Source organism: Odocoileus virginianus, chromosome 3 (assembly GCF_023699985.2).
Source record: "Odocoileus virginianus isolate 20LAN1187 ecotype Illinois chromosome 3, Ovbor_1.2, whole genome shotgun sequence".
In the NCBI taxonomy this organism is placed as follows: domain Eukaryota; kingdom Metazoa; phylum Chordata; class Mammalia; order Artiodactyla; family Cervidae; genus Odocoileus; species Odocoileus virginianus.
The window spans coordinates 13,301,789-13,324,047 of record NC_069676.1 but is presented as its reverse complement, the minus strand read 5'-3'; the positions used below and the strand labels follow the sequence as shown (position 1 = coordinate 13,324,047).

At 52.0% G+C, this 22,259-nt stretch overlaps 3 protein-coding genes across 7 annotated transcripts in view; 1 reads left to right on the top strand and 2 right to left on the bottom strand.

Moving 5' to 3' along the window:
* Positions 1-10,101: 10,101 nt before the first annotated feature.
* TIMM29 (translocase of inner mitochondrial membrane 29) lies at positions 10,102-11,811 on the bottom strand. The gene is made up of 2 exons (XM_020902410.2): positions 11,646-11,811; positions 10,102-11,569 (listed from the first exon to the last, which is right to left on the bottom strand). The coding sequence occupies exons 1-2, from the start codon at positions 11,737-11,739 to the stop codon at positions 10,881-10,883; spliced, it is 783 nt and encodes a 260-aa protein (XP_020758069.1). The 5' UTR covers positions 11,740-11,811; the 3' UTR covers positions 10,102-10,880.
* Positions 11,812-11,884: 73 nt separating this feature from the next.
* YIPF2 (Yip1 domain family member 2) lies at positions 11,885-17,519 on the top strand. Of its 3 annotated transcripts, none has more exons than XM_070464452.1 (10): positions 11,885-11,977; positions 12,132-12,190; positions 12,834-12,988; positions 13,102-13,182; positions 14,088-14,175; positions 15,622-15,738; positions 15,822-15,988; positions 16,067-16,244; positions 16,334-16,464; positions 16,576-17,519. In XM_070464452.1, the coding sequence occupies exons 2-10, from the start codon at positions 12,160-12,162 to the stop codon at positions 16,891-16,893; spliced, it is 1,266 nt and encodes a 421-aa protein (XP_070320553.1). In that variant the 5' UTR covers positions 11,885-11,977; positions 12,132-12,159; the 3' UTR covers positions 16,894-17,519. The 3 variants fall into 3 exon arrangements, with proteins under 3 accessions (XP_070320553.1, XP_020758067.2, XP_070320554.1); XM_020902408.2 differs by having other exon boundaries at positions 16,067-16,249; positions 16,576-16,676; XM_070464453.1 differs by lacking the exon at positions 11,885-11,977 and adding an exon at positions 12,007-12,030.
* CARM1 (coactivator associated arginine methyltransferase 1) overlaps positions 16,639-22,259 on the bottom strand; it is a 42,028-nt gene continuing 36,407 nt past the window's right edge. The window contains exons 9-16 of one of the 3 annotated variants that reach the window (XM_020902244.2): positions 19,998-20,083; positions 19,705-19,794; positions 19,154-19,291; positions 18,977-19,066; positions 18,781-18,893; positions 18,590-18,667; positions 18,305-18,373; positions 16,639-18,148 (exon numbers count right to left, since the gene is read on the bottom strand). In XM_020902244.2, the coding sequence (XP_020757903.2) occupies positions 18,006-18,148; positions 18,305-18,373; positions 18,590-18,667; positions 18,781-18,893; positions 18,977-19,066; positions 19,154-19,291; positions 19,705-19,794; positions 19,998-20,083 (807 nt within the window). In that variant the 3' untranslated portion in view covers positions 16,639-18,005. Of the gene's footprint in view, positions 18,374-18,589; positions 18,668-18,780; positions 18,894-18,976; positions 19,067-19,153; positions 19,292-19,704; positions 19,795-19,997; positions 20,084-22,259 lie in introns of all 3 variants that reach the window. The other 2 variants (XM_070464435.1, XM_070464446.1) reach the window with 2 other exon arrangements.

The following is a 22,259-nucleotide window of genomic DNA, read 5'->3' as shown; positions in this document are numbered from 1 at the left end:
TGTCGGCCCAGACCCGGGTCCTGGCCTCCCTTGCTGCCCCTGCCTCCCGGGGAGACTCACAGCTTGAGGGGCTGCTGGGTCACAAGAATCGCAGTGGGCTTCAGGGGGACCCTTAGCTGCAGCCAGAGGTAGAGCAGCTGCCCTGTGTGGAGGGAGAAGGGGCAGCGAGTGCTGCTCCCAGACAGTGGGGGTGGTCCAGGGCCCTGGCTGGCGAGGGGGCAGGGTGAGGGGGCTTCCACCTGGTGCATCTGGGCCAATGCATCACTGCAGGAGATGCTGCAGTTTTGGGTGAGGTTCTGGCCTGCTGAGACTCCATGGTACCGTGACCAGATCACACTTGTTCCCACCAGCACCACAGGTATGTCATCTGAGTCCTTCGTCCACTTGATCTGCTCCCTACAAGGGGAAGGTGTGATCCAGTGGGCAGGCTGCGGGCTGGGCTGCACTTGGGGCCACAGAGAGAGGACAGGAAGCCCCTGAGGGCCAGTGGTCAGCTCACCAGGGCTGGTGGATGCCCTTGAAGGACTCGGTATTGTTGATGCAAACACCCAGAGGAAAGCCCTCTCCGGTGCTCATGTACTACTGGTCTCCATGTTGCTGACTCTCCTGGCCTGCCGTGTCCAGTAGGCAGGTCTCCCCATCAGTGACCACTTGCTTCCAGTAGGAGCTTAGAAACAGCCAGCCTTCCCGGTAGGGGACCCTCCCTCGCTCCTCTTGTGCCCCCAGGACCTAGGACAAGGGGACCCCTCCTGCAGAGCAGGTGGAGGACAAGCCCCTGTCAGGAGCCAGGCTGTGGACAAGAGTCGGCTCACCTCCATGGTGGGGCTGTCCTCCACTGGGTGGTCCTTGATGAACAGGATGGTCAGGGCGCCCTTCCTCATACCATGGCACCCACCACCACAGGCTTATCCTCCGGCATCACTCCTTAGGGGACCCCAGCCCCAGGCACTGCAGTGGTCTCCTGTCCCACTCACCGAGGAAACCCCACTCACACGCCCGCTGAGCTCCTGGGGCCAGGCTGCCCAGGCCAGGCCTGTCTTCTGGACCTGGACATCCAGGTATCAGGCATGGCAGCAAGAATGGTGGCCCAGGGACTTCCCTGGTAGTCTAGTGGTTAAAAATCTGCCTTGCAATGCAGGGGACAGGGGTTTGCTGTAGAGAAACTAAGCCCCGTGCCAAAACTACTGAGCTGATAAGCGACGAGGAAAGATCCAACATAATGCAGTGAAGACGCAATATGCCACAGCTGAGACTCAATGCAGCCAAATAAATATGTTGAGGCAGTCTGAGCGTGGGTTGGAAAAGTTTCCAGGCACAGAGCATTTCATAAGGGAGGGTGTTTATTAAGAACAAAGAGCAGAGATGAAGAGGACACTGAGAGTGCAGCAGGCCAAACTCCTGACAGAGCTGGGAGGGTCGACAGTTCTCATGAGTTCATAGTCAATTTTTATAGCCTCTAGACAAAACTGCTATGGAAGATTGGCACTAGGTGATTGGTTGGGGCACTGTAGGGTGTTTACTAGAGTGGGCATCTTTGTCTAACTGGGAGTCAGGAAGCTTGTTAGTGATGATCAGGGGGCTTTTGGCAAGGGTTACAAACGGCCTGTTAGCTTCGGAGGTGACCTTGGTTCTGGGCTCTGCTTCTATGGCCTAGGGGCAGGACTCGACAAAATATTTTTTAACAAAATGAGGGGGAAAAAATGAATGGTGACCCAGCCGCTCACCCGCAGTACCTCCAGCCCAGAGGTGTGAGGGGGCTCCTACCTCCAGCTACACTTAATGAGAGGAGCCAGCCCCCCAAAGGCAGGGCTGACGGTTGAGAACGTTCCCCCAAGCATGCACCTGAATTAGAAGCTGCTGGAGAGGCAAAGAACTGAAACTGGAGGCGCTGTGGGCCCAAGATTATTCACATCCTCTGGAGAACAGGTCTTGCCGCAATGGCAGGCACAGCAGTGTGCCTGGACAGGATTGACAGCCGACACCTGGCTCCAGGCCCCCCACTCCCACCCCTGGGCATGTTGGTGCATTTGGAAAGTGTTCACTGAGCACCTACTGCGTGCCAGGGGTTGTTCCAGGCACAGGGTGACCATCAGACAGAAAGAACCCCTGCCCTGGCAGACTTGGGCTAGCTCCAAGGAAAAAAAAACCCATGTAAAAGAAAATAAAGGGAAACCCGTGAGGCCCCATTGCCAGATGAACTTTGGAGAACATAAGGAAGGTGCAGAGGTAGACAGGTGGGGGCCAGGGCTCCAGGAAGCAGAAACTTATCACAGGACAAGACTCTGTGGGAGCTAGAGCATAGATGAGAAAGAAATGGCCCCTAGCTGGGGTGTCTCCAGTTTGTGGTGCTTCAAGAAGGGATCCCCTTGTGGGGACAGTGGGCAGTGACATTCTGAACCCCAGTTTCTCCTGGTATGTGTGGTGGCCACCAGATGTCCAAGCTTTTTGGAAGGATCCTTGGGGATCTGGTGTGTGGGAGACCCTGCCTATCACTGTGATCACACGGGGGTCTGCACTTGAGGGCACTCAGCACACTTGTAGGACCCCAGAAGACAGGACCTGGGACCTGGAACCTTGAGGAGGTGATCTAGGCGAGGCACAGCGTATCCGCCGCCTACGGCTCACCAGCGCCACCTTGTGCCCGCCTAGTAGAGGAGCTAAGATTCCACATGCCTCTCCAGGGAAAAAAACAAAGCATAAAACAGAAGCAATAATGTAACAAATTCAATAAAGACTTCTACAAGGGCCCACATCCAGAAAAATTTTAAGAGACTTCCCTTGTGGTCTGTGGGTTTTCCAAGTGGCACAGTGGTAAAGAGTCCCCCTGCCAATGCAGGAAACATAAGAGACACAGGTTCAATCCCTGGGTTGGGAAGATCTTCTGGAGGAGGAAATGGCAACTCACTCCAGTATTCTTGCCTGGAAAATTCCATGGACAGAGGAGCCTGGTGGGCTATAGACCATGTGGTCGCAAACAGTCAGACACGATTGAGCACACACAACCTAGTGGTCCACAGGCTGGAACTCCGAGCTCCCAGTGCAGAGCTCCTGGGTTCTATCCCTGGTCAGGGAACTAGATCCCACATGCCACCACTAAGAGTTCAAATGCCGCAACCACGACCCAGTGCAGCTAAATAAATAAATTTTAAAATATTTTTTAAAAAATTAATAAATAATATTAAGAAAAGAGAGGATTGGAAAATGTTCTTGTATCAGTCAAGTGTTTCTTTGGCTCCTACAGACAAGCACACACAGGCTCCAGGCTCTGTACATGCCAAGTCACTTCAGTCATGTCCAACTCTCTGCGATCCTGTAGACTGTAGCCGGTCAGGCTCCTCTGTCCATGAGATTCCCCAGGCAAGAATACTAGTGGGTTGCCATGCCCTCCTCCAGGGGATCTTTCCATCCCAGCGATGGACCTGGGTCTCCTGCATTGCAGGAAGATTCTTTACCTTCTGAGCCACCAGGGAAGCCCAGGCTCTGTGGGCCTCCAGTACCCAAGCACCTCCCCGGGCAGCCCTGTGTGTGGGGCTGCAGGTGAGACTGGGAGCTGTGGTCTCTGCCTGGCCTGGGCAGACAGAGGGTGGGTTCAGAGCCTCCCTCCTCCACACTGAGCCCCACTGTGCACAGTAATGGCCTACTAGGGACCAAGTGCTTTCTAATGTTGCTAATAGCCTCGAGTAGGTTGTGCTCCTGTTTACAGAGAAAGAATCTGAGGGGTGGAGAAGGCACTTCACCTATCTCAGGTCAGTCCCAGATCCCCTGAGTGTAAAAGCTGAAACTCAAATACGTCTTTATTATTAGTCACCATGCTATACATTACATTCCCATGACAGCTTTAAAAAATTTTCTTTTAAAAATTTATTTATTTTTAGCTGTGCTGAGTCCTTGCTGCTGCATGGGCTTTTATTTGTAGCAAGCAGGGGCTACTCTAATTGCAGAGCACAGGCTTCTCATTGGGTTGGTTTCTCTTGTCGTGGAGAACTAGCCCTATGGTGGGCTTCAGTAGGTGCTGCATGTGGGGTCAATAGATGTGGTGTATGAGCTTAATCACCCTGGGTCATGTGGAATCTTCCCAATACGTGATTAGTCACTCAGCCATGTCTGACTCTTTGTGACCCTTTGGACAATTCCCGCCAGACTTCCTCTGTCCTTGGGATTTTTCAGGCAAGAATACTGGAGTGGGTTGCCATTTCCTCCTCCAGGGGATCTTCCAGACCCAGGGATGGAATCCAAATCTCCTGTGTTTCCTGCATTGTAGGCGGATTCTGAACCACACCAGGGAAGCCCCCATGACTGCTTTTATAACATGAAGACTGTACAGTTTAGCCCACTTCACTCATGTTTGTGCAACCCCCAACCCCCTGCCCCTGGCAACCAGTAACTTGTTCTCTGTACCAACGAGCTAGATACTTTTTCCTTTAAAGATTCCACGTTTAAGTGAGATCATATATTTGCCTCTTTCCTGACATTTCACTTAGCATAATACCTTTGAGGTCCATCCACGCTGTTGCAAATGACAAGATTTCCTTTTTTAATGGCTAATATTCATATATATATAATGTAATATATGGCATATCATCTTTATCTATTCTTCTGTGGATGGGCACTTAGGTTGCTTCCATATCTTGGCTATTTTAAATAATGTTACCTTGAACATAAGGGCACATATATCTTTTCAATTGTTTTCCTTTTCTTTCTGTAAATACCCAGAAGTGGAATTGATGGATCATATGGTAGTTCTATTTCTAATTTTCTAAAGAAATTTCATACTGTTTTCTTTAGTGACCACACCAGTTTACACTCCCACCAACAGTGCCTTAAGAGTTCCCTATTCTCCACATTCTGGACAACACCTGTATTTCTTTTTTATCATAGCCATTCTATAGGCGTGAGGTGTTATCTCCTTGGGGTTTAAAATAACATCTCTGATTAGCATACAACTTTTCCTGTACCTATTATTCTGTATGTACTTATTGTTTCATGTACTGTATGTCTAAGGAAAAACTTTCAGATTTTCTGCCCACTTTTTAATGAGATTTGTTTTTGCTGTTGAGTTATATGAGTTCTTCATGAAGTTTAGATATTAAAGTGAAAGTGTTAGTCACTCAGTCGTGTCCAACTCTGTGACCCCGTGGACTGTAGCCCACCAGGTTCCTCTGTCCATGGTATTCTCCAGCAAGAATACTGGAGCAGGGTGCCATTTCCTTCTCCAGGGGATCTTCCTGACCCAGAGACTGAACCTGGGTCTCTTAGCATTGCAGGTGGAGTCTTTATTGTCCGAGCCACCATTAATTCCTCAGAAGATACATGATTTGCAAATATTTTCTCTCATTTTGTAGATTGTCTTTTCATTTTGTTGATGTTTTCCTTTGCTGAGCACAAGTTTTTAGTTTGATATAGTCCCACGTATTTTTGTTGCCTTTGTTTGGTGTCAATTCAAAAATATTATCCCTAAGACTGATGTTAAGCTAGTTATTGGCCTATGTTCTGTTCCAGTTTTTTGGTTTCAGGACTTATGTTTTAGTCTTTAATCCATTTTGATTTAATTTTTGTGGATGGTGTAAGATAGTGGTCCAGTTTTCCCAACACCATTTATTGAAGAGACTGTCCTTTCCTTATTGTATATTCTTGGCTCCTTTGTGGTAAATTAATTGACCACAAAGGAGCATTTGTAAATAAACCTGTGGGTTTATTTCTGGGCTCTGTATTCTGTTCCATTGATCTGTTTCTGTACTGTTTTGATTATAATAGCTTTGTAGTATGCAGTATTAAATCCAGGTTAAATCACGCAGTATGATAAATTCAGCTTTGTTCTTTCTCAAAATTACTTTAGCTATTTGGGATCTTATGTGGTTCCATACAAATTTCAGGATTCTTTGTTCTAGTTCTGTGAAAAATGTCATTCAAATTTTGGTAGGGATTGCAGCTTTAACAATATTTCTTCTTCTGTTGCTGAACCAAATGTAGCGTCACTCACCCACACAAAGTAAAGCCAACCTACTGATGCACCTGTGTGGTGAAGGAAAGTACAGTGATTACTGCAGGGCCCCAAGCAAGGAGTTCAGGAAGCCAAATGTTTAACTTATTCTATTGTTTACTTATTTGTTTGGCCATACTGTTGTGTCCCTTGCAGGATCTTAGTTCCCAGACTAGGGATTGAACCCAGGCCTCCTGCAACGGAAGCCTGGAGTCCTAACTACCAGACTGCCAGAGGATTCCCCCAGGCAGCTAGTGTTTAGAAGGCCTGAACACTGAGAAGGCTTTCAGGGAAAGATTTTTAAAGACCAGGTGTATTGAGCATTCTTCTGACTGATTAATCGGGAGTCAACATCATCAACCTCCTTAACTTCTTCCCCCTGGTGGGCGTTTCAGTATCTGCAAAACAGCTCAAATGACATGCCTCAGAATATCATCTATAGCCCTTGAGGAACTAAAGGTCCTTGACTTTAATGGTGTAACTATTATTTTGTCTTGCTTGACTCTTTCTCTGTGTTTCTGTATTTTCTCACTTCTCTGACAGAATTTATTCTTTGAAACTTGGGGAAAGCCAAGGAGGTGAAAGTTTTTCTACAGACAAGGCAGGAAAAGGACATGGTGGGGTCTGTCCCAGGAAGGCCCTGTAGGGTCCTGCTCAGTTACACTTCCAATCCATGAGCATGGACTATCTTTCCATTTATTTGTATCTTCAGTTTCTTTCCTCCGGAACTTCCCTGGTGGCCCAGGGGTTAAGAATCCATCTTCATGTAAAGAAGAGACTTTTGGACTCAGTGGGAGGAGAGAATGATAATTTGAGAGAACAGCACTGAAACGTACACATCACCATGTAAAACAGATAACCAGTGCAAGCTTGATAGATGATGCAGGGCACCCAAAACCGGTGCTCTGTGACAACCTAGAGGGATAGGGTGGGGGGCAGGGGGGGGGGTTCAGGATGGAGGCGACACTTGTATATCTGTGGCCAAGTTATATTCAGTTCAGTCACTCAGTTGTGTCTGACTCTTTGCAACCCCATGGACTGCAGCACACCAGGCCTCCCTGTCCATCACCAACTCCAGGAGCTTACTCAAACTCATGTCCATCGAGTCAGTGATGCCATCCATCTCATCCTCTGTTGTCCCCTTCTCCTCCCACCTTCAATCTTTCCCAGCATCAGGGGCTTTTCCAATGAGTCTGTTCTTCACATCAGGTGGCCTAAGTATTGAAGTTTCAGCTTCACCATCAGGGCTTCCAATGAATGTTCAGGGCTGATTCCCTTAAGGATTGACTGGTTTGATCTCCTGGCAGTCTAAGGGACTCTCAAAAGTCTTCTCCAACACCACAGTTCAAAAGCATCAAGGCGCTCAGCTTTTTTTATAGTCCAACTCTCACATCCATACATGACTACTGGAAAAACCATAGTTTTGACTAGATGGACCTTTGTCAGCAAAATAATGTCTGTGCTTTTTAATATGCTGTCTAGGTTTGTCATAGCTTTTCTTCCAGGGAGCAAGCATCTTTTAATTTCATGGCTGCAGTCACCATCTGCAGCGATTTTTGGAGCCCCTAAAAATGGTCTCTGTTTCTTTCCACTGTTTCCCCATCTATTTGCCATGAAGTGATGGGACCGTATGCCATGATCTTAGTTTTCTGAATGTTGAGTTTTAAGCCAGCTTTTTCACTCTCCTTTCACCTTCATCTACAAGCTCTTTAGTTCATCTTCACTTTCTGCCATAAGGGTGGTGTCATCTGCATATCTGAGGTATTTCTCCTGGCAATCTTGATTCCAGCTTGTGCTTCATCCAGCCCAACATTTCATATGATGTACTCTGCATGTAAGTTAAATAAGCAGGGTGGCAATATACAGCCTTGATGTACTCCCTTTCCCAGTTTGGAACCAGTCTTGTTGTTTCATGTCCAGTTCTATCTGTTGCTTCTTGATCTGCATACAGATTTCTCAGGAGGCAGGTCAGGTGGTCTGGTATTCTCATCTCTTTAAGAATTTTCCAGTTTGTTGTGATCCAGTCAAAGGCTTTTGCAAAGTCAATAAAGCAGATGTTTTTCTGGAACTCTCTTGCTTTTTCAATGATCCAACAGATGTTGGCAATTTGATCTCTGGTTCCTCTGCCTTATCTAAATCCAGCTTAAACATCTGGAAGTTCACAGTTCATGTACTGTTGAAACTTGGCTTGTAGAATTTTGAGCATTACTTTGCTAGCATGTGAGATGAGTGCAATTGTGTGGTAGTCTGAACATTCTTGATGTATGGCAAAAACCATCACAGTATTATAACATAATTATCCTCTAATTAAAATAAATTAATTTTTTAAAAAAGAATCTGTCTTCCAATGCAGGGAATGCAGATTGGATCCCTCATCAGGTAACTAAGATTCTACATGCCTGGGGCAACTAAGCCCTCAACCTGCAATTTTTGAGCCCATGCACTCTGGAGCCCACAACTAGAGAAGCCCAAGAGCCACAGTGAAGACCCAGTGCAGCCAAAAAAAAAGAAAAAAAATTTCTTTCTTCAATGTCTTATACAGGTCTTTCACCTCCTTGGTTGAATGCATTCCTAGATATTTTATTCTTTTTGCTGCAATTATAAATGGGATGGTTTTCTTAATTTCTCCAAGACACATCTTTCTTTATATCCTGCAACTTTAATGAATTTATTCAATTTTTTTGGGTAGTTTTTCTATATACATCATCTTGTCACCTGTAAATACTTCGTTTCCAACTTCGATACCTTTTACTTCTTGCCTAATTGCTGTGGCCCAAGTCAATCACACAGCTGGTTAAGTGCAAAAGCTGAGATTCAAACCTTTTTTTTTTTTTGGCTGCACTGTGTGGCTTGTGAGATTTTAATTTTCTGAGCAGGGACTGAACCTACGTCCCCTGCAGTGGAAGCTCAGAGTCCTAACCATTGGATCGACAGGAATTCCCTCAAAACCCACTTCTTCCTCAGATTCTACTGCCCTTATGAGAATGGAAACGGTATGTCACTTTGCTATTTAGGCCCTGGGCAGGGTTGAGATCTGAAGGTCTCTTACTCTGGACTGGCCAAAGGATGGGGAGCCAAGTCCCCGGTCTGCTTCCTCCTCCCTAGTAGTATCACACCAACTCCCACCTATATGGGCATGTCTAGTATAACATTTGCTGGGGCTCACACTGGGCTGAGCACTGAGGGATACTGGAAGCTTAACAGTGAACAAAGGGACCTGGACCATCCTCTGGAGGTCTCTGTATACTCTAAGGTGCTGAACATGAAGAACATTCAGGCTCCTGTCAAATCTAACCGCTCTAGTCCACATGCCTCACAACAAATCCAGGACACCAGAGCTACTGGAGCAAGGAGCAAACATGGTAGGACGCCCTGGCTTTGTGTGCCATTTAACAACCCACTCAATGACGATGTGCAATCCTCTTCATACTTTTTTTGTTTTTCTCTTAATACTTTTTAAAAATTTTTATCATTTTGGCCATGCTTTGAGGTACACAGGATCTTAGTTCCCCGACCAGGGATGGAACCTGTGCCCCCTGCAGTGGAAACTTGGGAGTTTTGAGCACTAGACCACCAGAAATTTTTTTTTTTTTTTAATACTTCATGATCATGGTAAAGAGCAAGTCTCATTTTGATACCAGCGCATCTCAAAACTTTCCCTGCTGTTGGTTAATTCCTCTTGAACAAAGACAACAGGACTCAGGTCCAGAGCCTTCAGCAGGTAATGGTATAGGATTACAATTTATAATATCATTTCTCTTTTGTTTTCACTGCTTTTTGTTTATATTCACTTATTTTTGTATTTAGATTTTATTTATGGCTAGTGATAACAGTATTCATTAGTTTCTGGTAGCACGTTATTACGGTCAAAGATAACACCATGAGTTTGAGGATTAAGTCACAGGGTTAGGAGTTAGTTTCAATCATGAGTCTGCCACAGCTCTGGAAAAATAACAAAAATTTTCCTTTGTAAAATGGACATGCTGGCTTAAAGATGCTCCTCTGCCCCCAAATAAGAATATAAACACTACCATGTGTCCAATGCATTCCACAGTATGAAGGGAAGGTCCAAGTACCAAAACTTAACAGCAAAACAGATAAACACAATGTAACAACAAAGATGGGTGTTTCATCTCCTGGTTTATTAACTAGTCACAGGCCACATCAGTGACAGAGGCAGTCTCACTCTTGTAACATTAGTTTTATAAGTATGATTTCAACCCAGTTATAGACACTAACATATTCTTTTCCAAATGATTCTGTATTTTCAAGGTTGTTGAAAGGAAATGGCAACCCACTCCAATATTCTTGCCTGAGAATTCCCACAGAGGAGCCTTGTGGGCTCCAATCCATGGAGCTGCAAAAGAGTCCCACTCAAGGTAGCAACTGAACAATAAGGATAGTGTGAAATGTTACCAATTGCTGGAAGCCAGGTGAACCTTTACACAGAATGTCTCTATTATTGCTCCAGTTTCCTCTGAGACTACAATTACTTAAAACTGAATTAAAAAATATATGTCACTCACGGAATAAACCTTTTAGTTCAAATTTTAAAACAAAAAGCTGCAAGTTACCCTAGTCAGGAGAACCGTGAAGCCCAGTGAAAAAGGCTTATTTCCGTCTAACGTTCCTTACCAACAGTGGCAGTGATAAATACGACATGGCACGTCTCTCTGCTCTCCCCAACTCCTAGACCAGGGAGGCTCTCAATAAGCCGTCTGCTCACAGCCAACAGGTGAGGGGTAGGCCCCCGATTTTGTGAAAACCCAGGGAGAAAACGCTGCAAATAATTTACTTCCATCACTCTGCGTTTGAGGCTCACACGCACCAAGTGCACACTCCCGGACCAACATTCTGCGGGGGCCGGGAGCCCCGTCGGGACCCGGGGGGGGTCTGAGTTTCATCTCGCGACCTCCGACGGCAGCAGAGAGTCAGCCTGGCTCAGGGCGAGCTGGTCCTTCTTCTCCTTCTGCAAGACCTGGTCCTCCCACAGCGCCTGGTCCACCTGGTCGTCGGTGAGCACCACGGGCTTGTACTTCTCTTCGAAGAGCCGCTCATTGGCCTCCGAGTGCAGCTGGTGGGGCCCGACGATGCGCAGGTGAGCCGGCAGGTGCAGGAACTCGTCATCGTTGATGTCGCAGTCGCGCATCCGGGCCCCCAGCACCCACCAGCGGCCCACGAAGCCCACATCCAGAATCCGGTCCGGGAAGTCGGTCCAGCGGGGCTGCAGGTAGCGACAGCGAGCCTGGTAGAGGCTGGCCTGGGCGTCGAAGGGTGCCTCGTACACCAGCGAGCAGAGGCCCAGGCTCACGTGGCGCAGGCAGCCGCGACCCCGCAGCCAGAGGAGCCGCTGCACGAACGCCTCCGAGTCGCGGTTGCGAGTGGCGGGCGCCAGCAGCAGGAGGGTCCCCGACGCTTCGAGCAGCGCCTCCTCGAAGGCTGCCTCGCTCGGTGCCAGGGAGCAACAGGCCGCCGCGCCACCCAGCAGCCCCAAGTACACGGCCGCCCTCCCGGGCCGGTCCCGCGCCGCCTCCGCTGCGTCCTTGCACGCCTCGGCGTAATCTTGGAGCAGCGAGCGGGCCCAAGCGCCTGAGGGGAGAAAAGAGCATTGACAGCCGCCCGGCCGCTGGCGCCACCCACCCCGCCGCCTCCCGCCGCTACTCACCCAACCGCGCCCACACGCCGGGCTTTGCGGCTGCAGCGTCACCCGCCTCTCTACGGCTTCGGGACCAAAATCTCTTCAAAGCGGCAGCCGCCATTGTCTTCCGGCTGGGCGTCCGCTCCCCGAAGAGAAACACCAACCATACAAAACAGAAGGCCCAGACAATCTCTTCTGCGCAAGCGTCAACATTACCGGAAGTTGTTCCCCATCGGAAAAGGATAGCAGACGAACCGACACCGGATGTTGCTGTCCGATCTGAGTGGGGTCATCTGCGGCGGGTAGGCGGGTCGCGCAGGCGCAGAGAGTCCGTGCCCCGCCGGTTGAGATCGCCTCAGGTAAGGGGGGCGTGGGTACACCTGTGGGGCAGTAGAAGCGAGTTCACGTTTCGGTGGGTGAGGTAGCCGCCAGGCCGGGCTTGGGGTTGAGGCTGGCGTCCAGGAGGGGCGCGGACTGGTGTCGAGAGCGAGTCTTATTGTCCTCTATCCTCAGAGGGATGCGGAGACGACCCTGAGAGACCATGGCAGCGGCTGACGAGCTGGCCTTCCACGGTGAGTGCAGCCGCGACCCGGCCCGAATCCTGTTTCCTCCACTGGCCGAAACCTCCCATCGAGGTTCCAGCTCAGAGCTAACCCCAACCCCAGTCAGCTGTGAACAGCCCCAGACATGAAACCCATTCCTAAACTCCTAACCCGTGCGTGCTTCGTCGCTCAGTCGTGTCCGACTCTTTGCGACCCCATGGACTGTAGCCGGCCAGGTTCCTCTGTCCATGGGATTCTCCCGGCAAGAATACTGGAGTGGGTTGATACTTCCTCCTCCAGGGGGTCTTACCAATCCAAGTATCAAACCCGGGTCTCCTGCATCTCCTGCATTGGCACCGCGTTCACCTTAAACTCGGACCACAAATCTGAGCCTCTGCGCCATCCCTGAGCCAGCCCTCATTGTGGGCCTATGTTAGGAAGGAGGGGACACGCCTCCTTCCCACTCACCACAGTTGAGGAAACTCTGGGCTGGGGGGAACACCGAGGGGAGATGGTTACTCTTGGCTCCCAGATGTCGTTCAGTCACTAAGTCATGCCTGACTCTTTGTGACCCCATGGACTGCAGCACGCCAGTCTCCCCAGACGAGCTGTGGGCAAAGCGAAGTTTCCTCGACTCCCAAATACACCTGTGTTCCATATTCCTTCTCGACAGAGTTCGAGGAAGCTACTAATCTGCTGGCCCAGACCCCGAATGAGACCACCACCAGAAGTGATCAGCTGGGCCCTAAGGGGCACGTGGCTGTGGCCATGGACTCAGGCGGCAGTTATGGAGCTGAGGATGAGGTAGAGGAGAGCGACAAGACTGAGGTGAGTCCCAGAAGTCCCTGGGCCCTGCCTCCGTCTTGTCCCTCCTACCCCTCCTCCGGCGCGGCCCCCCACCCCACCCCCGCACCCCCAGCACTGAAATCTGCACCGTGCAGCTCCTACAGGAGGAGAAGCCGCAGCCTGGTTTCTGGACCTTTGGCTACTATCAGAGCTTCTTCGACGTGGACACCTCACAGGTCAGACCGGGGAAGCTGGTGGGATGGGGTCCAGCCACTATTCACTGGGAACTTACTGTGCACCAGGCCCTGGGCCATGCTGGCGATAGGCACATGGGAGAACAGCTCCCACCCAGGCTGGTGGACATGACTGTGTGCACTGCAGGGATGAGGACTGAATGGGATTCTTGGGAACACGGGAAAGCACGTGACATGGTGGACAGGGAAAGGCCCCCTGGAGAAGGCGACAGATTTGCTGAAACTTAAGCAGGTAGACTTCGAGTGGAGGGAAGCATAAGTATGTTCCAGGCACGGGGAACAGCATAGGCAGCAGACGAGAGGTGAGAGGAGGCAACCACCACTGTGGAGGCTGCCTCTCAGTCTGGAGAGTGAGGTGGGGGCCAGGCAGAGAAGCCGGATCACCAAGGGTCTCATGAGCTATACTAAGGGGTGTGGGTTTTCTCCTAAAGGTGCTGGGGAGTCATGGAAGGGTTCAGAGCAGGAAAGGACTGAGTAACATGAAATTAGAGGCCAGGGTGGGAGATAGTAATAAGCCAGGGTTGTGGAGTAGGGAACATGTTGGCAGAGATGGGGGAAGGAGATTACCCAGGACTTGCTGACCGTTCTTATTGGGGGCAGGAGGTGGTGGAGAGCAGGGGAGTCCAGGGCAACCAAGCAGAGAGGAGGGGGAAGCTAAGAAAAAGATGGCAGGCCCTGAAGCGTCCTTCAGAGTGGGGGGACAGTGGGATAGTGAGTAGGGGCTGCCCAGGGCGAGGGGCTCCAGGCCACAGGAGAGAAATGAGAACATGGAGAGAGGAGGTGGGAGGTCAGCAGGGAAGGAACCCCTAAGGAGGGTGACCCTCTTTCCTTTGTGGGTGAGGAGCCCCAGATGGGCTTCTGTCCTAGGTCCTGGCCTTGCCCTGCAGGTCCTGGACCGGATCAAAGGCTCGCTACTGCCCCGACCCGGCCACAACTTTGTACGGCACCGCCTGAGGAATCGGCCAGACCTGTATGGTGAGTGAGGTCGTGCGTTGAGTTCATTCGATTATTGATGCAACACATGTTGACAGAGGGCCAGGCCCTGGTGTACAGCTGAGCACAAAAGCAGAGTCACTCAGGTAGAATTGAAACGTACGCTCTGTTCACACAGACAGGGCCAAGCGAGGCTGCGGAGGGCTGCGGGGCAGGGAGGAGAAGCAGAGGGTTTAGGGGGTGGGAGCTGCTGTGCTGTGTGCATTGCTCAGGGAAGGCCCCTCTGAGGAGGGTGAGGGAGTGAGCCTTGTTGGTGTCGGGGTTGAGGGTGGCGAGCCCCAGGGAAAGAATATCACAGAAGAGGCATGTGGCAGAAATAGGCTTGCACTATGGGGCAGCACTGTCATTGCACTGGAATGAGCTGCCAGCAGGCCCCAGAGGTGACCGGTCAGATCACACGGGCCTCCTATGCTTTGGTGAGAAGAGATCTTAGCTAAGTGCCCTTGGGTGCTGCAGGCCCTGTGGGGGACAAGGGCAGAAGCTGGAGGACCAGGGAGGAGTCGCATGTGGGATCATGGGCCTGGCCTGGTGGGGTGGAGAGTGGGGGTTAGATCCTGCCAAATGTGGAAGATGGGGCCAGCAGGGTGTGCTGACCCACTTGACATGGGGTGGAAGGAGAGGTGACAAGGATGCTCCCCAGCTTTTGCCTGGACTCTGAGAAAGCGGGAGCTTCCCTGGCGGCTCAGATGGTAGAGAATCTGCCTGCAGTGCAGGAAACCAGGCTTCAATCCCTGGGTTGGGAAGATCCCCTGGAGAAGGGAATGACAGCCCACTCCAGTATTCTCACTGGAGAATTCCATGGACAGAGAAGCGTGGCAGCTACAGTTCATGGGGTCACAGAGTTGGACATGACTGAGTGACTAACAATTTCTCCAGAAAGAGGGAATTCCATTTATCAATGGGAAAAGGCGAGAAGATTCTAAGGGAAAGAGTGGGCATGCTAGGTGGAATGGAACATTGACTAGAAACCCCAGGTTCAGGGCAGAGGCCCAGACTTGGGACACTGGGGGCTGTGGGCACAGAGGTGACAGAAGTCCCTGAGGTTGGACGAGCTCACAAAAGGGGTGAATGAACACAGAGGAGGTTTGCGAACTGGCTCAGGTGGGCCCCTCATTGTTAAAGAGCTCAGGGAGTCAAAGAGGCTGAGGATGAGATGAGACAAAAGCAAGAGCGTAAAATCCTGGGAACCACATGGAGCGTGTTTCCAGATGGAGGGGGATCAGCTATGTCAAAGGCCATTGAAAGGCCAAGGGAGATGAGGGATGAAGGCTGGATTCAGCTGCTAGTCTGTCACCAGTGTGACACCATATCAAGGGAGCGTTGGGGGTGGGGGCAGCCTGGAGCTTGGAAAGAGGCTGGGACCAGATGGGGCAGGACATTAGTCCCGGGGGCGCCCACCCTGGGGCCCTGACTGTGCTCCACCTACAGGCCCCTTCTGGATCTGTGCCACGCTGGCCTTCGTCTTGGCCATCACTGGCAACCTGACCCTCGTGCTGGCCCAGAGGAGGGACCCGTCCATCCACTACAGCCCCCAGTTCCACAAAGGCAAGTGACATGGGCAAGGCCTGGAAGCTGGCAGGGCTGGGGGTCCCATGGGGCCCGGGAGTGATAACCTGATTGTCCCGCAGTGACCGTGGCCAGCATCACCATCTACTGCTATGCGTGGCTGGTGCCGCTGGCGCTGTGGGGCTTCCTGCGGTGGCGCAAGGGTGTCCGGGAGCGCATGGGGCTTTACACCTTCCTGGAGACCGTATGCGTCTACGGCTACTCCCTTTTTGTCTTCATCCCCACTGTGGTGAGTGGGGCCCGGGGATGGGTGGGTCCCGGGTGCCACAGGGACGACCTGCTAGCCAGCTGTCTGTGTCACCCCCAGGTCCTGTGGCTCATCCCTGTCCCGTGGCTGCAGTGGCTCTTCGGGGCCCTGGCCCTAGCCCTGTCGGCCGCTGGCCTGGTGTTTACCCTCTGGCCCGTTGTCCGCGAGGACACCCGCTTGGCAGCTGGGGTGCTGCTCTCAGTGGTGGTGCTGCTCCACACCCTCCTGGCCATGGGCTGTAAGGTACTGGGCTGGGTGCTCACCGGCTGGGCTCGGCGCGGGACTTGGCTCGCCAGCTCCGATGCTGACCCAGGGCTCTCGGATCAGTTTTATTTCTTCCAGCCGCTGCCTCCAGAGCCCATGGCATCTCCCCATCAAGCTACCTCTCAGCCTCCAGCCACAATGTTGCCACCCACCCTACCGAGGTCCGTGGCAGCCTAGGAAGGCTGAGCCCGCAGGTGAGGCACTGTCCCCAGCTGTGGCTGGGGGCAGGGTCTCCAGCTCCAACTGCCCCCCACCCCCACCAAGGTTAGAAGTCACAGGGCCACTTCTCACTTTCTCTCTTTCAGGCCCAAGAGATGGTGACTAAAGGCTCCCCTGAAACCTCGAGATCATTTTGCTACTTTCCAGACTTTTCTTACAAAGCAAACACTTTTATTTTCTATGCAAAGGTGATTCAGAGAATTTATATAAAGGCGGGAGAGGGGCAGAGCAGGGAGCTTCCAGGGCGGCCATCACCCCCCGGGGGCCTCCCCAGCCTGGGCCGCACCTGCTCTTCCTGGAGCATCCAGAGAGCGGGCCTTGAGCTGAGCCTGAGCTCCGCCACATCCAAGTCTGGGGTTGTTAGAAACGGGGGGACACAATTAGAAGAAAACTGCCTGTGCTGAAACATATATTTCCGTGGGTTTTTTTATTTTTATTTTTTTCCTTTTCTTTCCTTCTTTTTTTTGGAGAGGTCCCTGCAAGGCCCCTTCCCAGGCTGGGGAGGGACCAGAATGCCGTCAGAGTAGGAGGGACAGGAGGAGCATCTACAAATACTGAAGGGGGTACACAGGCCTAACGTTAGCTACAAGGAAAAAGGACGCCTTCCACGACAGACCCTTGAGGTTTCTGCGTCTGCCCCAAGCGGCTGACGCTGACCCTTCCCTCCAGGCCCACGGCCCCCAGGCCACCCATTCTAGCTCTGGGTGCAGGTGGCGGCGGGGCCTTCAGGGGCTCAGGGACAGGACAGCAGCAAGAGGCAGGGGCTGAGGACGGAGGGCCTTCCCGACAGCCGGGTGGGTTGTACATTCAAGTGTGAGGTGAACCCTTTGGTGGGAGAGGGCCGAGGGGCTCCTTGGGCTCCGGAGGCCCGGCCCCACCCCATCCTGAAGACTCGGCAGGGCCGCCCCTCGCCACTGAGACTCTGAGCTGGGGAGAGGGGCTGCTGGCTCGGCCCGGCCGGCCTGATTTCTCAGAGGGTCTGTGGATTGACACTGGTTCTTTTCATAAAAAAATAAAATTAAAAAAAGCAGCATGTCACGCCTGTGGTGACCAAGGCCTGGTAGTTGAAGGGGAGGCCCCTCCAGGAAGGGGCCAGGACTGCCTTCCCTGCCAGAGACAGACAGGGGACCGGCCCAAGGGACCAGGCAGGGCGGCCACTGCCCCTCTCCCTCCCTGCCAGGCCTGCAGCTGTCAGGCCCGGACACGCCTGTTACAGAAGATGTCAAACCCAGGTCAGGGTGGAGAGGGCCAGGGTAGGGGGCGGGGGGGGGGGGGGGCACAGAGCTCCCACGACATGATCGTGTGTAAAATATGGCAGCGACACGCGCTTGGGGCCAAGATGTGGGTGGGCAGTAGAGTGGGGGCAGCGGCGGCAACGTCGTGTAAAAAAGTGTTCAAGTTCCCGTAGCAAAGAGGGCTGTGCCGGGTGTGGGTTTCTCCAGTACAGGGGTGAGAGCCGCCCGGGGGAGGGTCTTCATTTGGTTTCCTGGTGCTGTCAGTCCTTCCACGCAGGGGCCTAGCTCCCGTAGTGCATGGTGTTGGTCGGGATGGACATGGGTGAGGCCATGGAGATGGCGGGGCCGCCCATGGTGAACTGGCTGTTGACCGCATAGTGGGCGCTGGAGCTGCCGCCACTGCTGCCCTGGGCACCGGAAGACCCTGTGGAGCAGGGGGTGGGCACTAAGGGGCCGCCTCTGTCCCCTTGCCCACCCGGGTCCATGGCAGAGTCAGAGAGAAAGAGCACAGGCCAGAGGGCAGGAGGGCGCCCGGGCACACGCACACCCGCGGGGCCCTGCGACCCCCGCCCACCGTTACCTTGGACAATCCCCGTGCTCATTATGGAGCCCATCCGGGAGTGGGTGTGATTGACAATCCCCGTGTTGGCTGCACAGCAGGAAGAAGGAAGGAAGGAAAGGAGATGGCGTCACCGCCCCCAGCCTGCCTGGCCCACGTGCCCAGCGCAGTGGGCGCTCACACTCGTGGGGAGGGTGGGTGCGGCGCCCGCAGAACAAGGTGGAGAGGCAGTTTGGGGGGGGAGCTCAGCCCCCGGGGAAGAAGCAAAGGTGGTGAGGCAGAAGGCCTGAAGTCCTGGGGGCTCACCTAGAGGAATCAGGTTGTTGTGGCCCACACTGGAGCCTCCGGCAATAACACTGCTCAGGTCGTAGGCGGTCGGCATTCCTGCACGGGGAGGGAGAGGTCAGGGCAGGAGAGCTCGAGGGGCCAGCACCGGCAGGGGGCCAGGGAAGGACCCTGCCCCCCACCCCCACCCCACGCACAAGCAGGCTGCTCACCGGCCACGGCCATCCCACTGCTGAGGTTGTAGGTGCTGCCGGCGTTCCACATGTTCTCCGAGGGGGAAGTGTAGTGGGAGCCAGGTGGGGGGGAGGGCGTCGTGCCTGTGTATCTGCGGCAGAGACGGCCCGTGGGCAGGGCGAGGGGCAGCGGGCGAAGAGGGCGCCCCCCATGCAGGCTGAGGGCCTGTCCTACCTGAAGAATGGGTTTTTCAGGTCCAGGAGGTTGCTGGACTTGGAGCCTGTCTGGTCCACCTGGGCCACAATACTGATGTCGTAGCTCTGTCTGCGGGGACAGGGAGGGTGGCCGTGAGCTGGCTGCCTGGAGGGACTGAGCCCCTGACGCCCCCCAGCCCCCAGTGGCTGCTCCCACCTTTTGTTGGCAATAAGCAGACATGTCCCTGAGAGCGTGTCCCCAGCCTTGGCGAACAGTGGCGACTGGAACAGGCACCGAACTTGGTACCAGTGGGTCAGGGGCTCCGTCGGGGCCGTGGACAGCCACACGGTCATTCTGCCAAGCAGGGACAGGCATGCCCTTGACTGGGCTAGACCCCCACCTTGTGCACTATGAGCTCTCCCCAGGCACCTACCCCCCACCCCGGCCCCCACCATCCAGGGGTCCCCTGGAGTGGAGACAGGCTGGCTGTCCAGGAAGTTCTACCTACGCCCACTCGCCCTGACAAACACGCCAAGAGACAATCAGGTCCCGCGAAGAACAGTCACTTTGAACAGGGTACACCGCGCCCCCACCAATAGTCTATTGCTCAAAGGCCAGTGCCCACCGCCTTCTGCAAGGAGCAGTAGCATCCAGCGGAGTTGAGTCAGGCCCTCCCAGCCCCCAGGGCATCATCTGAGCTGGCCAGGCCTGGAGTCACCACCTGGGGCTGGAGTGGGGGGCCCCCTGATCTGCTCGGTTGCACTCACATAGAGCCGATGAAAGCGACATCAAACCAGAATGCCAGACCGTGAACCAGCCCGGAATGCAGCATGTGGAACTTGAATGGGATTTCTATCCTGTAAGGCAAAGGGCAGTGATTTCTGGGGAAGCTGAACCAGGGCTTCTGGGACGGGAGAGGGGTGTGTGGGTGTTGGGTGTGGGGGCCCCGGCCCACCGGGCCTGGGAAGCAGGGTTCTGCCCAAGGGAGCCGGCAGTGACCCTGACCTCCAGAAGGAGTTGAGCCCAGGACGGGGTGCCAGGGGTGGAGGGCTGCCGGTACCTGTGCAAATCTCCTTCTTTGGCTTCTAAGAAGTTCACCGTGTACTTGACGGACTTGGCCATCAGGATCCGGATGTCAAATGTGTCCTGGGAGAGAGCAGAGGAGTGACCTGGCTTCAGGCACTGGGGCAGTGAGGAGAGGGGAAGCCTGCCCCTCTTCTGAGTCTGGCTGCAGCCTCTAGGCCATTTGGCTCAAACCAGTTTGCAGTTTGCCCTTCTCAGCCTTGCTGGGGGGAGGAAGAACTGGTCTAACACAGTGGAGGGCAATTAGGTGACAGCTCCCAAAATAACAACTATTCATCTGCATGAAAGACTTGGCAGTTCCACTTCAGGGACTGTAACCTACAAATCTATGTGCACATGTACAAAACTTCCACCCATAATTACAAATTGCCAAGAGCAGAAACACCCTGGAAGTTAAACAAGTGATGGCCCAACAGTAAAAGATCACACATGTGAAAAAGGACGAAAAGGCTCTTTATGAATAGATGGGGAAAGATCTCCAAGATAAATTGTTAAGCAAGTTCACAAAAATCAAGTGAGAACTATGCTGACATCCACTCACAGCTATGATGGAGATTTCATGTCAGACTGCCAAGAACTATATGAACTGAATGAAAAAAAAAACAGTTGTCTGAAATCACTGGAGAGCAACCACAGCAGCCATAGCTTTGGGGCCAAGACCCTAGAGAGGAGAGGTGCTTTTCGACATGTGCCTTGCCCCTTGGGTGGGGCCCTTCAGAGGCCTCCCTGTGTGGGGAAAGCCAAATGGGAACTCGGGATTACTGAGGCAGCTAGGACTCAAGGGGCCAAGATGCTAAATTAAAGGGAAGTGTGAAGATTCGAGGTGGACACTGCACATGTGATTTTAGTTCTTGGCATTTGCCAGTTCTTGAGCTACGTGTGGGATGGAGGCAGGGGAACCAAGCAGAAAGATGCTTCTATGAGATTAAAAAGCTAAAGCAAAGGGACTTCTCCGCTGGTCCAGTGGTTTAGACTCCACATTTTCACTGCAGAGCTCACAGGTTCAATCCCTGGTCAGGGAACCAAGATCCCTCAGACCATGCAACTCAGCCAAATAATTACATTAAATAAGCAGACTTCTTTTAAAAAAAAAAATACTGACTAAAGATGGCTGATTGAACAAATGTATTTACTGCCCCATTAAAATAGAAATAAATTTTTTTAAAAAATGAAGCTATCTTTTTTTAATACAATTTTTAATTTTTTTATTTAAATATGGTTCAGCACCATATTGGAACTGGGAGGCTAGGACAGGGGCCCTGTGAACCACCAGGCTCACTAAGACCATGAAGACTGCCCTGAAGCAGCAGTTCTCCAAACATGGTCCCTTCCAGGGCTCCCTCAAGGTCAAAACTATGTTCATGATAACTCTACGGTGTTTTCTGTCCTTTTCATTCATTCACTCACCTATGATACCATAACAGATTGAATGCAGAAGCAGAATCCAATAACAACAACAAAAGAAGTAGAACTGTCTTCTGCTAAGCCAGACACTAAAGAGACTGGCAAATTTCAAATGACACTAATTCTTGCTGGAAAGTTTTAGAAAATAGTTTTCTTTTCAAAAAATGCCATTTATATTAACATTTAATGGGTTTTACTGTCATCCTTTAATGTACATTCTTAAGTTTTTTTTGAGTTTAGTTTTTAACACCAATAGATATTGGCAGTATATCAGTCAATACAACACATATTTAGGACTTTCCTAGTGGTCCAGTGGCTAAGAATCCACCTGCCAATGCAGGGACACAGGTTTGACCCCTGGTCTGGGAAGATTCCACATGCTGTGGGGCAACTAAAGCCTGTGCGCCACTCCTGAAGCCCAAGTGACCTCGAGCCAGCGCTCCACAGCAAGAGAAGCCACTGCAACGAGAAGCCCACGCACCGCAGCTAAAGACAGGCCACAGCAATGAAGACCCAGCACAGCCAAAAATTTAAAAAAAAAATTATATATATATGTAACACACATTTACAAAAGTTCTTTGAGATCCTACATTTTTATGAATGTAAAAGGGTCCCGGGTTGAAAATGTTTGAGAACTGCTGCCTTACAGGGAAGCCAGGCACTATGGCAACAAAGTAGAGTTGAAGAGTAGCCTCCAAATATCTTAAATGCTTCACAGGACCAAGGTGCTACGTCCTTATGGCTACTTGTCTGAAGAAAAACAAATCCTCGGAAAGAAAATTATCCTCCAGAGCATCTATAATTTTTCGTTCTGACACTTAAGGACCAGGCACAC

Coding starts and splice junctions, on each gene's coding strand:
- TIMM29 (XM_020902410.2), bottom strand. CDS start 11,739: ATGGCGGCTGCCGCTTTGAAGAGATTTTGGTCCCGAAGCCGTAGAGAG. Junction 11,570..11,645: donor CGGCGTGTGGGCGCGGTTGG/GTGAGTAGCGGC, acceptor TTCTCCCCTCAG/GCGCTTGGGCCCGCTCGCTG.
- YIPF2 (XM_070464452.1), top strand. CDS start 12,160: ATGGCAGCGGCTGACGAGCTGGCCTTCCACG. Junction 16,245..16,333: donor CACCCTCCTGGCCATGGGCT/GTAAGGTACTGG, acceptor CTCTCGGATCAG/TTTTATTTCTTCCAGCCGCT. Junction 16,465..16,575: donor TAGGAAGGCTGAGCCCGCAG/GTGAGGCACTGT, acceptor TCTCTCTTTCAG/GCCCAAGAGATGGTGACTAA.